The 13669-nt window shown below is 39.4% G+C and overlaps 1 protein-coding gene across 2 annotated transcripts in view; it reads left to right on the forward strand.

The window, feature by feature from the left end:
* Nucleotides 1–13669, forward strand: part of necab2 (N-terminal EF-hand calcium binding protein 2) — a 136575-nt gene that overhangs the window by 95525 nt on the left and 27381 nt on the right. Inside the window, exon 9 of one of the 2 annotated variants that reach the window (XM_005935007.3) lies at nucleotides 2410–2466. The exons of the other annotated variant lie outside the window; for it this stretch is intronic. Coding sequence (XP_005935069.1) covers nucleotides 2410–2466 — 57 coding nt within the window. The remainder of the gene's footprint in view (nucleotides 1–2409; nucleotides 2467–13669) is intronic. 2 annotated transcript variants of the gene reach the window in all.

Below are 13669 nucleotides of genomic sequence, written 5' to 3' on the forward strand. Positions count from 1 at the left end.
TGCAAGACTTCGCCAATAAGAAAGTATGTCAGAATTTACCCTCTCCTGTTTCCCTGATAGAAGCAACGGCATGCAAATGACCAATAGAAGCCCAAGCAGACAACTGAGCTGATGGAATCAGTTGGAGAAACTTTTCTTCACTCCTCAAAGATGACTTCTTCAGTCTCAGCTAACTGCAGGTTTCATATCTTTCGCCATCTTACAATGCTGTGGTTGCTGCCATTCCCCAACTCTCTATGAATGATTCTCATGGCCACTGATCAATGGTCATAACAGTTTGCATACTAATGATCACGAAACAGAGCTGGTCAGTTGGTCAGTGGTGCTAATTTTGCTCTCTATGCAAATTTTAAGGAAACCTCCAGTCACCTAAACCTGATGGATGAGTGACGAAACTTCCTGGGATTTCCCTACCTGGCTGATTGAGCATCTTTCCTATCTTTCTTAAGAACATAAAAAAGTTAATATTATTTAAGCCTTTTTTAGATCATGTTTTGGCAGTTTTTTACTGGAAACATCTTCCAAGTGATGCAGGGTGTAAAAGAAAGCAGCTGATTTGATTTGTAAATGCCTAAACTAATCTTATCTGACAAAATGTAGTGCAGTTCAAACAGAACATTAGTGAGGATAAACAAAGGGCTGAATATTCGACCTTAATTTGCTAAGCAGGCAGACTCACAACTCAAGTGAATGCTAACATGTTAGCTATATCGTTTTTGTGAGGCAGTAACACATTAGCATTGTGAGAAGAGCTTGTTAGTGAGCTTGCATTGCTGAAAACAAATGTTAATGCAGGTTTAATGGAATGCATGCCATTAGTACTGCTGCTTTGTAAAGCACTTTTAAGAAAACAGCAATGGGTAAACAAAGCTGTTTCACAAAAATGTCTTTCAGTGTAGCATGTGCAGTAAGGAAAATAGCAGGCAGTGAGTCTTTTATGTACTGAACAGCCAACAACACACGGCACCTTTCATTTCAGTCCAGCTGTGACCATACTGTGTCACATTAGGTTTAAATCATTCATCCTAGGATTTGGTATGTGTGAGTGTCTGTGTGTCACCTGCCCACTGTGCCGGACGCCGTGATCCTGCTGAGTTTGGTAAAAGTCTCAGTTGCCCTCGGAGCTCCACAGACACTATTCAAACAGTGCTAGTCATCAGTCACCTTGGTGACAGACACCTGCAGCGCTTACTGTGATTTATTAGAGCGGGTTTATATAACGCTTGCTCACAGGCAGTGAAAGTGGAGGGGAAAACTGAAAATCAATGTTGTGCCATCGTTGTACACAGTCACTATACTATTGTGCCACCTGGCTTTGCTACTGTCTTGCCTGAAGGATATATTTGAACTTAATTTAATCATGCCTTTCACTTAATTGACCTTTTGCTAAACCCGTCCCCTGAAGCATGGCTGTCCCATAAGAGCAATGCCCATTATCTAAAGTATGGTCTGATTGTTTTTTGACCTTTGTAAAATGCACAAGATGAGAAAAAGTTTACTGGCTCATTGCTACGAGGTTATGTATTTTCTGATTCACAGTCGTGATTGGGTAGAAATTTAAACGAAAAACTATTTTTTGCCCGAGTTGTACAGATATTTTGGCTTGCTGGTGTGAACTGAGGCTCTCCCAAGTATCTCTCATCCATAGAGCTCAAGGATGTTCATTTTGGCTTTATAGTCGCTCCAGTTGGGGATGTCGTTCAGGTGGAAATTTTAAAAGATAGCTGAGGGCCTAGGAGATTATTACCAGTTCTTACTAGCGCTACACTGTAAAACACATTCTGCTCTTTGTTTGCATTTCTTGTTCTTGAATATTCAACTGCTCAGGGTGTGTTGACTTTTGGACTGGTAATCCTTTTTTGTCCTACTTCAGGCTCAGTAGTCTCTGGCACAGGAAGCCGCAGGACGTCCCTAAAACTGTTTGGTCAGAAACTAAACTCTGCTTTCAGGCTTTTTTTAGAGACTGTCTAGTGTCAGAGAGCTAGAAGTGAGAGATCTTCTTTTGTTTCCTTATGTGTAAAATGTAAAAAAAAGAAAAAGAACCGTGCAAGACTTTGTAACTAAGGAACTAGAAGGTTAGTAACTTTTTAAAAGAAGAAACAACAACTCCCCTAAATGCTTTCACGTCTATCTTCTTCCCCGTGATGTTCAACAGGATTGGGGATTTCTGTCTTCCATGTTTACATCTTTCATGTCTGCTTCTCTCAGTGATTCTCTCCGATTCCTCCTCGTTCCCTATCTTAATCTGTAAAATACATGTCCTCCTTCTGTGCCTGTCTCTGCAGCATGTCCAGAAAATCCTCATTGTGAGCTGCTAATGTGTGCTTCAAGTTGTAGTAGTAGTAGTTGCTGTCGTTGGTCTTGTAGATTGACATGTTGCTGCTGCTGTTGTTGTGCTTCTCCTTGCAGACGGTCTGGTTTGACCTGCACCAGAGGCTAACAGACACAGATGGCACCACCAGTGCAGTGAGTAGACTAAACACTTTAACGTTGTCCTCTACACTGCAGCACACAGCCTTGGGCCGAGCATCGCTTTCTGCTGCAATACCGTCCTTACACCGCACTACTCTGTTTCTGATGACATACCTATATGATGCAATTACTAGTGGACAGCGCTTATGCATGGCCAGAGCTCTCTAAAAATAGCCCTGCTCTGTATGTCTCTCTCATGGGTGTGAACTTGTGAATTATTTCCCAGGAAACGTGTGTGTTTTGTTGTCTGGAACCGAATAATTTATGGGCACCAAGTATTCTCCAGAAGAACAAATAGAGTCATACATTATCTTATAACATCTAACACCCACAGAGAAAATAGCAGGCATATCAGGAGTGCAAGACACATGCAGCATATTCAGTAGGATTTTGTTTGTGATAACAATCAGTGACTCATAGAAAAAACGATCTTCTTTACAAGCCGTATTCGGATTCAGTCATAAATCACAACATCTTCCGTTACAGAAACCCAAATATTTGACACCATTGTCACACACTACTCCAGCTAAGATTGCATATCGCAAACAACACATGTATGCCTGCAGTGAAGTAGAGATAACAGGGTGAGAAGTATGAATGCCTGAAAAGCCAAAAACAATCTTTCTTATAGCAATGTGGATTTATTGTAGTCACAGTTACTTTTCCCTTCCCTATTTTCCCTCGTATAAACCAAAGACATAAGAACGTCCTTCACTAAGGTGTGCTCGTATATGTCTGTTGTTTAGATGGTGTCGTTTGCTACATTGATTCTTGCTTATAAAACAGGCTGAGGGGTTTAACTGGCTTTGGTATGAAGTTACAGTACATTTACACAAGCAGCAAATGACCCCTGGAAAAATCTATTCCATGTGGTGTATTTATATATCAAAAATCAATTTATGCCAGTTAGAGCCATTAAGTTCTGTACAGATGCACCACTAAAAGCATGAACAGAGACATGAATATGTATACTTATTTGTGTCATTGTGTAAAGCTGTAAATATACAGTTTAAAAGTATAAATTACAATCACCGGGCATGTGTCGACAACGCTTCAGTCCCTGGGTTAACCTTAGATTTAAAGAGTAAACAGTAAAAATGACTGCTGAGCATGTCTCTGAAATTCTTATACATTAATACTTAATATGTAAATGGTAAATGGCCTGTATTTGTATAGCGCTTTACTAGTCCCTAAGGACCCCAAAGCGCTTTACACATCCAGTCATCCACCCATTCACACACACATTCATACACTGGTGATGGCAAGCTACCTTGTAGCCACAGCCACGCTGGGGCGCACTGACAGAGGCGCCCCATGTAATGTATGCATTAATTTATTGCATGTACCTGTGAGCTGTAAAAATTTTGACAAAATTGATCAACAGTTCAGAGTTCATACAGTTGATGATGAAATGGAAAGGCCCTTTGATGTAAAAGTTGAACTCAATAAAAACAAATATCAAAAGTATGACTTACCTTAAAAACCTGCACTCAACCATCCAAAGCAATGGGCAGTACACTAGAGAGGTGAAGAAGAGAGTGCAGGCAGGACAGTTTGTGACAGAAGGAAAGCAGCAAGAGCGAAAGGGAAGATTTACAAGACGGTAGTGAGACTACCTGGAGGTGACAGAGCTGAAGTGCTTTGTAGACAGTGATCCAGGGTGGACAGTTTTAGAAATGAGGTATAGCAGCAGGACAGGTCAGGGTAAGTTGCTTGAGATAAAGAAGAAAGGCTGAGCTGGTTTGGAGAAATCAAGATAAGGTATAGATAAATATATAATGGATGGTGAAGTTGAATCTGTCAGGAGAAAAGAGGAAGACAACAGATACGATTCATAGATGTCATTAAGGAGGACATACAGAAGAGGTAGATAATTCAGGAAGCAGCTGAAAGAAGATGGTGAAAATATGAATTAATAAAACAAGGCTGTGACCTGTGCTTAGGGGGCAAAAATATATGAGCGTGCCAACATGTTGACAGGAATTTCGCAGGTACAAGATTTACTATGTTATCAGTCCCGGTTTAGCATGGCATCGTGGCCTTTATGACTTTGTAACAAGGTGCGGACAATTAAAAGACCGAAACAAAGACTCTTGTGCTGCCACTTTTATGTTGTCGAGAGACAACTGGGATTTAGTTGAGTTGTCTTAATCAAGGTAGTGACTCAACTAACCAGCACCACCTACCTTTTGCATCTTTCTATATTTGTCTGCCTCTTCCTTTAGTCCTTTATTCCATTTTTCAGTTTAGCATCATGTTGGGGTTGAAGATGGTTTGGTGAACCGTCACTATCTGGGCCCTTTTACCTGCATTTAGTAGTCTGCTTCATCTGTGATTAAAGCCACACAACCTGAATTGGTTACATATCTGTGTAGGTTCTCAGGACATTCAAAGAAGTCCAGTTGCTTTCTTTTCCAGGTTTTAGGAGCCTGGAAAAGAAAGCAACTGGACTTCTTTGAATGTCTTGAAGAGGAACCTCTGGGATCCAGGGCAGTCCAGTAAATCTTATCTTTTTCCACCTATTCTTTAATAAATACACCTGTATGTAAGTAAAGTAAGTGTGTCAGTGCATATGTTTCGTGCATTTGTGTTTACATATACCCCAAGTTCAGGAAGTTTAACACAGGGCCTTCCCGTGTTTAAGGGTGACCTTTGTAATAATCACAAATGTGCTCTTGCCCTCAGCAGTCGATCCACTTATGGCTCTCAATTTGCTGCTAGGTAGCCACGAGGGCCCTGACTAACTTGTCCCGTTGTCATGGCCACTGACACAAAAAAAGGTTATTATAAGAGACTATCCACATGCGAGGGAGAAGTTTTAGAGCCCTGATTTGAAATTTAAATGCAGCTCCAGGAAACACTTTTAAAACGCTTAACAATGTGCAATTATAAAGAGAAGTAACAGGCAAAGGTAAGAAACAGGAAAATTAAACTTGAAAAATAATAGAAACATTTTATGAAGGCATACTTACTTTGCAGTCTTTAAAAAATAGATTCCAGTATAACATTGCGAGGCAATTAAACATAAAAATAGCTACTGGTAATCACCTTGTATAACAGGATCCATTTGGCTGTTTGCTGGCCTGCTTTACAAAGCAAAGTAAACAGTGTCCAGCTGCGACATTTTTGCCTATGAGATAATGGTGTTTGTGCTAACACACAGGCTAGGAAACCACTCTAGTGCAGTCCTCATGGTAATGCAGCGCATGCTTTCATCTCACCATGTCAGAGCTTCCAAACATGTGCGAGTATTTGTGTGGAGTTTGTGTACACCCACAATCAGTTCTTTTAAATGTGAAAACTCACATTCAGTTCACAAACATTTAGACACATTAAACCATTTTTTGAAAATGATATGAAACAACTCTTCAGTTCAAAGTGTCCATAGTTTAACTGACGGTTAAACATCATCATGGCCAAATGAGGACGCTGCATTTACATCAACCTACAAAAACATACATGCTTTAACTAAACCTGGAATTTGTTTACTAAAGAAGATATCCTGAGTTTCATTTTTAACTTGTGACCTTGTGGTGTGTACTGTGCTTTATTGAAACTTTCATCCACAACTACTTTTCTCTTGCACTTCACAAAAGCACTGACCTCATTACAAAACACAGTAACAGTGACGCCTTCTTCTCAGCTATCAGGATGAACTCTCTGACATAGATATAAATGACCTAATTTCCTCCGAGTGATAATTTAGAATGTAAATTTAAAATCACAGCACTGCCACTGTTTTTTTTACTTATTTGTTAAGTCATTAACAAATGGAGATAGCATGTGTAAATTTGTCACATGCTATTGTGGTTGTGCAGTCAACTTTGATGCAGTGTAGAGCAGCAGCTTGGAAATAGTTTGAATGCTACTATTAGGATAACAATAGTGTTGTGTTGGGCTGTCTGACTGCATTGAAAGATGGAGTTGAGCCCAAAGAACGGTAAAGATTAATGCACAGCATACAATCCAAGTACGACGCAATTACTTCTTAGATGTGCTGATTAAAATGACAGTAATGAAGCTGACTTTAGCTACACATTTAGCCTATTACAAAATGCAATGGCAATTTTATTTTAATAGTGCATTTGAACTGCAAAGTCAATGTGCTTAACACAGAAGATAAAAACATAAAAACCTGTGTAGGTTTATGATGTATTAAGACAGTAAAAACAGCAAAAATATAATAAAGCAAAATAAAACAAAACAAAAGCAAACACAAATGCACATTTTGACTGTAGGCCTGCCTGAGTAAATTAAAAAGGTTTTGAGTGACCACAATAGCTGAAAGCACCCTGAGCATACTTAGATCTCATTTCAGGAACAGTTAAAACATGCGCACTTGATTAAGTGAAAAACCTGACTGAGCATTTTTCATTCATTTCAGCACATTTTTTTTAATTCTTTTTCCCCTGCTGCAGTCATGGTGCTCACAGGTGAAAATATTATGGATGGATGGAAGGATGGAGACTTATCAACACTTTGTGTAAAAGCACAGGGCCTACTGTTGTGATTATCAGTGATAAGCCTGTTATTTACGATCTAATACTGAAGAAGAGGGTCTTTGTAACATAATAACAAAAAGCTCCTGAGGAAACTAATCTGAAAATGAAGTCGTAAAAACTGCTGTGGAGTCAGACCTTTGTAGATTCACAACTAGATTTACAGGATTGCTTCTAACTGTATACGGTATATAGATGAGACAGCACACTGTGCTGAACAAGAGACCTTCTTTCTTTCATTCGTGCAAAATACAAAGTGCAAAACCGACATGCAAAGAGTCTGTAGAATAGAGGCCTTATAAAGAGGTGGGATCCCACTGAATGCATGGACCTTGCATGGACCTTTGCACACACGTTTAGTCTAATATGAAAATGTAACAAATGTGTAATCCAAGAGGAAAGAAGTGTTTGTGTTTTGAGGGTTCCCTACCTGCAGTCCTGCATAACAGAATGCCTGTCTTCACCCTTGCTTTTTATTACCTTGGAGAACAAATTTCTTTGCTCAGGGTTTGAAGAATCTGCTGGTCAAATGACGAGCCTCTCTATCAGTATGTGTGCAGTATGACTTCATGAATAATGATAAGTACTGATTACATATCCACGGTTTTCTTCAATACAGGATCTGCTCAGAAAGTAAAGAACAGACATTTTGTATGTGATGTTGATGGAAATGTTGGAAAAGTATTCCCTTTTAAAGTACTATTATTATAAATAATCTCCACCTGAGAACAGCTGTCCGTTACATAAGCTGTGGCTGAAATCGTTCCCAGAAAATCAGACCCTCACAGATTGCCTCCCTCTTAGTAAATGCTGCAAAATGTTCCACCAACCAAACGCATTAAAATTCCTCCTGTTGTTTGCATCCAATCTTAGACACACTTAACTGATTACATGCAAACTGGGCATTACAGTCTATTGGATCTGTTTGATAAATACGTCTCTAGACACAGAAAGCTTCTGAAATGAGGTTCTAATAAACCTGGCCTTTTGTTCCGAGACTCGAATAAAGACATGGCAAGTGTAATGAAAATGAAATGGAATGCGAATTTCCCTTAATTTGTCTACCACCACCATTCGCTGCCTCTCCTCAACTGTTTCTTCTTGCTTTACAGCTGAGTATACCATCACCTTGTGAACACTCAGACTCTCTGTGGTACACCTCTCTTGCATCTTAACAGCAGTTTTTCATAACAAGGTCATGCTCCACTTCACCTTTACATAATTTTACCCCTCCTCCTATAACTTCTATTTTCCTCCTGGAGAAAGATTTTATTACCCATCATCTCCCCTGCCCATTCACTGTTCTATCAAAGCAATCACGCCTCCTCTCAGCACAAAGACACCTCCGTGAGTTGTATCGGCACAAAGGGGATCATAATAGGATCACGTACTACATGAGAGATGTAAAGATAATTTGACATTGCAGTTGGGGAGCTGAATTAGCATGTGCATTTTATTTGTAGTGGATACTTGTCAGCAGTGAGTGGCTGGCTGACAATGAGCTGTTATGAGAAGTAGGTAACTCAATCACATACACTGTCTTTTGATCCCCAAGTGGCATGTGAAAAAAGACAAGAGATGCAATAAAAACAGAAGAAGCCAGAGCCAATGAAATCTAAAAATGGAAGTGTAAAGGAGTGGGATAGAGACGCAGCTTAAAGGTGTAAAAAAAAAAGGGAATAAGAATGTAGATAGGCTGGATCAGAGAACACAGGTGCAGGTTTATGAGGTCTTTTTAGCACAAATAGCATGAATGTGTTGTGTTTTTTACCCGAGATTTATTGACTCTGCAGAATATCTTTGCACAGGTTATTCAACTAAATAAAATAATAAATTAACCACATGCACTCAGGAAAGAGCAAAAACCCACTCTTATAGGTTTCATTTTCTAATAAAATATCACATGAATGCAGTCATGCTGGGCAGCTAACACGCACAATACTGACCTCCCACCAACATTAAACCAAGAGTCATTTTAACAGTATTATTGTTATTGTCATCTTGACCCAACTGAGAGAATCACAGAAGTGTTTCACCAGAGGAGACTCTCAAAACCATAAAGGTTAGCCTCCTGGTGGGAAAAAGTCGGGGACCAAGAACTGTGATCAGAGTTCCAGCAACACTTGAAGTTCATTTCAATTCAATTCAATTTTATTTAAATAAATCTAAATCTAAAGAACAGTCGCCTCAAGGCACTTTATATTGTAAGGCAGACCCTACAATAATACATACAAAGAAAAAAAAACAATAATCAAATGGCCCCCTATGACCAAGCACTTTGGCGACAGTGGGAAGGAAAAACTCCCTTTTAACAGGAAGAAACCTCCGGCAGAACCAGGCTCAGGGAGGGGCGGCCATCTGCTGCGACCGGTTAGGGTGAGAGAAGGAAGACAGGATAGAAGACATGCTGTGGAAGAGAGACAGAGGTTAATAACAAGTATGATTCTATACACCTATTGCAGTTATACTAAGGGGGGGTTCAGGGTAACCTGATCCAGCCCTAACTATATGCTTTAGCAAAAAGGAAAGTTCTTCTTTTAAGCCTAATCTTAAAAGAAGTCTAAAGAACAACTTCATCCTGTCTACTGTGCACATTGGCAGCAGGTGAATTTGTGCCAGAAACCTCTAAAAGCCATGGCTGCCTGGACACAATGTTGTGTTAGTGTTTCAATATAAGGGTAAAAATGTAAAAATGCTGGTTGTGCTAAACTTAATACATTGTCAATCATTTTAAGTTGGTTTAATGTAAAAATGTGAGTTGTTCCTGTTTTAACTGTTTCCTGATTTCACTTATGTTAAATAATTAAATAAGGTGACCTGATGTGTAATAATAATAATAATAATAATAATAATAATAATAATAATGATGATTATTAGAATAATAAATACATTAAACACATGTAATCAAGAAAGAGCAAATATTATGGGTTTCTTCTTCTTCTAATAAAATGTCAGATGAATGCAGTCACTAAGTTCAGTCTGAGTTAACAGACAGATTTGCTCGTTTCACTTTTTGCTTGTTTAAAAAAAAGATGAATTAATTCCATTAAATTATTGAATGATGCTCAGTGATGTTTATCCTCTGTCTGATCGAGATTTAATTGAAATCCAACTAAAAGGTGAATTAACTGATTGACATTTCCATATATGGAGCCATGCAGCTTTCAGGGCTAAAAGGATGCGTCCTATAGTTATTCATCATATCTGCCAGTTTGTTTGTTTGTTTTTTTAACATATTTACTTAAGTCATAAGTGTCATGTTGAATAAGTATTTCTGGAAATAAAAAGCAAGATAAACTGACTCTGTTTGGCTATGATTCAAAACAGGATTTTAATCAGAAAACTTAAGTAGTTGGGTGAGGACAAGATGCATCATTGGAGATGGAGCTAACAGGCTGGGATGGCTCGGGAATGGAGAGCAGGACTGGCAGAGCTGGCAGGCAGGCAGAAAGGAAGACAGAATTGACTAATGGCTGAGGGAGTATAAGTGTGGAGTGGAGCCAAAGGTTGGACGCTTGACCCATGCTGGGCAGGTCTAAACAGAGAAAAAATTGGATCAGAACAAAAGATACGTGGAGCAAACTAAACCGTGCAAATCACTAGCACCAGCAAAACTACTGCAACTGGCACAACGATTTGTCAGACAATAGCAGGAGAGGGCAGATATGCTGCAGAATAATGTGCTGATGACCAACAGATGTGTACTCTAATTGGAGAAATGCTGGGAGAGCTGAAGGCAGCCCTACCATTCACAAACACAGATCACAAGACAGGGAAAAGGGTGAAAAGGGAGAGAAGATTCAAAATCAATTACCAGATCATTATGCAAGCTAGCACTGGGAAAGTAAGTTTGTAAGGATTACAAACAAGAAGCAGAAAGAAGGGGATCAGGAAGCAAAAGTTCCAAGCTGAGTGTCATGACTGGGGCAGCAGCCGTGTGATGTGTGGAAGGACGACTCAAATGCAGCACTTATTCAGATGTGAGGGTGATTTATTAAGAATACCGAACATAAAGTGGGGATGGCAAAACAGAACTAAGGATGAACTAAACTGGGAGAAACTAAACCAAAGAGTAGCAAACCTGAACATGAAGGGAGGACAGCAGGAAGAGCACGCAGGGTGACACAGAGGATGAACACAGACGACGCGACCAGGAACAGAGGCAGACACACACTATAAATACACAGAGGGACACTGGGAAATCACACACAGGTGGGAGACACAGCTGGGCCTGACAGACAGGGGAACACTAACACCAGGGACCAACAGGAGGAGCACAAAGCCAGAAACCCAGTATCCAAAACCCCAAAACGCAAACCATCCCAAAACAGCCCTAAATACACTAAACACAAAATCACTCAGTAAGGACTCAGGACCATGACACTGAGAAAGCAGAGCCATACTTTATTCCTAACAGAGACATTAATAAATGTCTGAAATGTTGAATTTAATGTATTCCAGATAAATTAAGCAGACAGGCAGGCGTAGAGGAGAAAGTGAGATTCACAGAGGGACATTCGGGATGCTTTGAAGACTAGTATGAAAAATAAATCAAAAACTTATGAATATGTATATGACCATATGAAGGGGTCACACATTCTGCAGCAGCTCTCTTACTTGGACCATATTTCTCAAACTCCAGCAGTGCTGACTCAGATGCAGAATGACTTAGGGGCCTTCCTTAAACTGAATCAGTGCTACAAAACTGTGCTTTGTCAGTCTAAACCTGATTTTTGCTGGGCAGAATGCAATCATCTTGTAAAACTAATGAAAGTTTTTGTTCTTTCTTTCATATGCTTATAAGAGTTTTACCAGAACACCTGGAAGACACAGAATCAAATTACTTTACCGATGTTTCACTTGTACCCTAGTCATTTGAACCCACATATCAAAATGAGCAGATTATTAACTTATACAGGTGTAGTTTGACATTTTATGGTTTTCCTGCTGAGAGTTGCATGAAGTTGACAAATTGAGCTCTTGTGTTTTATGCGTTACTTTCTGAAAGCTACTCTTGATTTCACACATTAGTTTTTGGATTCATGTCTTGAAATCTAGAGTCTGTTATTTTTGTCTTTGCCATCTTAGTCTTTTAAAACTAGATGTGACCATACGTGTGTGAGAGGGTGGAGGTTATCAGCTAATGCTAACACTAGCGAACTGGCTTGGTTAACAAGTGACCTCCATAGTAAGCAAACAATATAACTTACAGGACCTTGTCAGCAACTGAAACCCACGCCATGAAGATCCTGGCACACGGTTTTTGTGCTGATGTTAATGCTAGTGGAGGTTTGACCAGTAGAGAATGCCAGTAGAGAACGTTAACTGTAACTTAGGTAGCTCTTTAGAACAACTCACTTTTTCACCATTGTTTGTAAAGCCAAACTAAATATCTAAGCGCTTGATTTAATACACTTGTGCCAATGGGACTAAAATCACCTGAATTCCAAAACTGTACTTCTGTCCATATGGTGGATATATTATTAGTTTTGGCAAACGGAAAACAAACTTAAGACAAAATATACTTAATGGAATGCATGACCATACAGGGTCTATTAGTGTGACCTAATGCAGGACACTGAAAGCACTAGAAACACTGGTGTTTCCAAGTGTTTGGCCCCCAAAGTCTAGTTGATTTAACTAGTAGCTGCATAAAGGGCCAAAGGATGGGTGAGCATTCAGCAGTTAAGCATTTAGTTGGTCTCGGGTATAGCATACAGTACTCTGATTGCTAACCTTGCACACACCTGTAGCGCCAATGCTTCCTCAAAATGAAAAAACTGCCTCCATCAAAACTGCGGTGCTAGGTTGTTAAAAAAAAATCTGTAACTTTTGTGAGAAGACAGCATTACTTCCAGAAAATGCCCTCATTAAGCCACAAAATGCATAATGTCATGAACATCACTGTGACTTACAAGACAAAAAACTAAAACTTTTTTCAGAAGCGTGTGTGTGGGTGCAAAGAGAGACAGGACTTAGGTCTGAGAAGTGTACTCAGGCCTGGTTTGTTAAGTGCACTGTGAGTACAGGATAACTGGGCAGTGGGTAGATGAGATGCCTCCTTTCTTGTACTCTAAGAAACACATACTCCTGACTCAAACTCATTGATTTAACAAATTAATAAGCAATCTTTGGAGGTGGTGTATTAGCAGACCTTTGGACAGATGCATGTTCTGACAGTTCCATGTTTTATGTCTTTTGATTAACCTCATGTGGGAATAAGGATTAACCTGCCAGCACCGCGTGTCTCAATTATGTCATTACACACAGTTTGCAAGTTCATCTAAAACAAAAATTTATTTTTAAATTTTGTTTGGGTATAATATTAACAAGCAATGCAACTGCTCCTGTTGTACAGAAAGCTAAACCATCTATACACTGCTGGCTGTAGCTTTACAATGAGTTTGCAGGCATGACACTGCTTTTGCAAGGATAAGCACATTTCCCAGAATATCAAATTATTTCTCTAAATGCATTTTTGTCCTGTTAGCTTTCATAACATCTTAAGTCATGCTTGGAGAGAGACTGCTGCTTTATATGCATTTGTGTCTATTTAGGGTGTTACACTAATCTTAATTGCAGTTCTGTGTAGCATTAGATGAACTTGAAAGTCTTACATATGGCTTTCTCAGGCCTGCAGCTGTGCTCCATTGAAGCAGTTGATTCAGAAGTGTTGCACAACTAAAGTGCTAAAGGAG

The sequence above is a fragment of the Haplochromis burtoni genome, unplaced genomic scaffold (assembly GCF_018398535.1).
Source record: "Haplochromis burtoni strain Fernald_Lab_line unplaced genomic scaffold, NCSU_Asbu1 Contig_188, whole genome shotgun sequence".
Taxonomy (NCBI): domain Eukaryota; kingdom Metazoa; phylum Chordata; class Actinopteri; order Cichliformes; family Cichlidae; genus Haplochromis; species Haplochromis burtoni.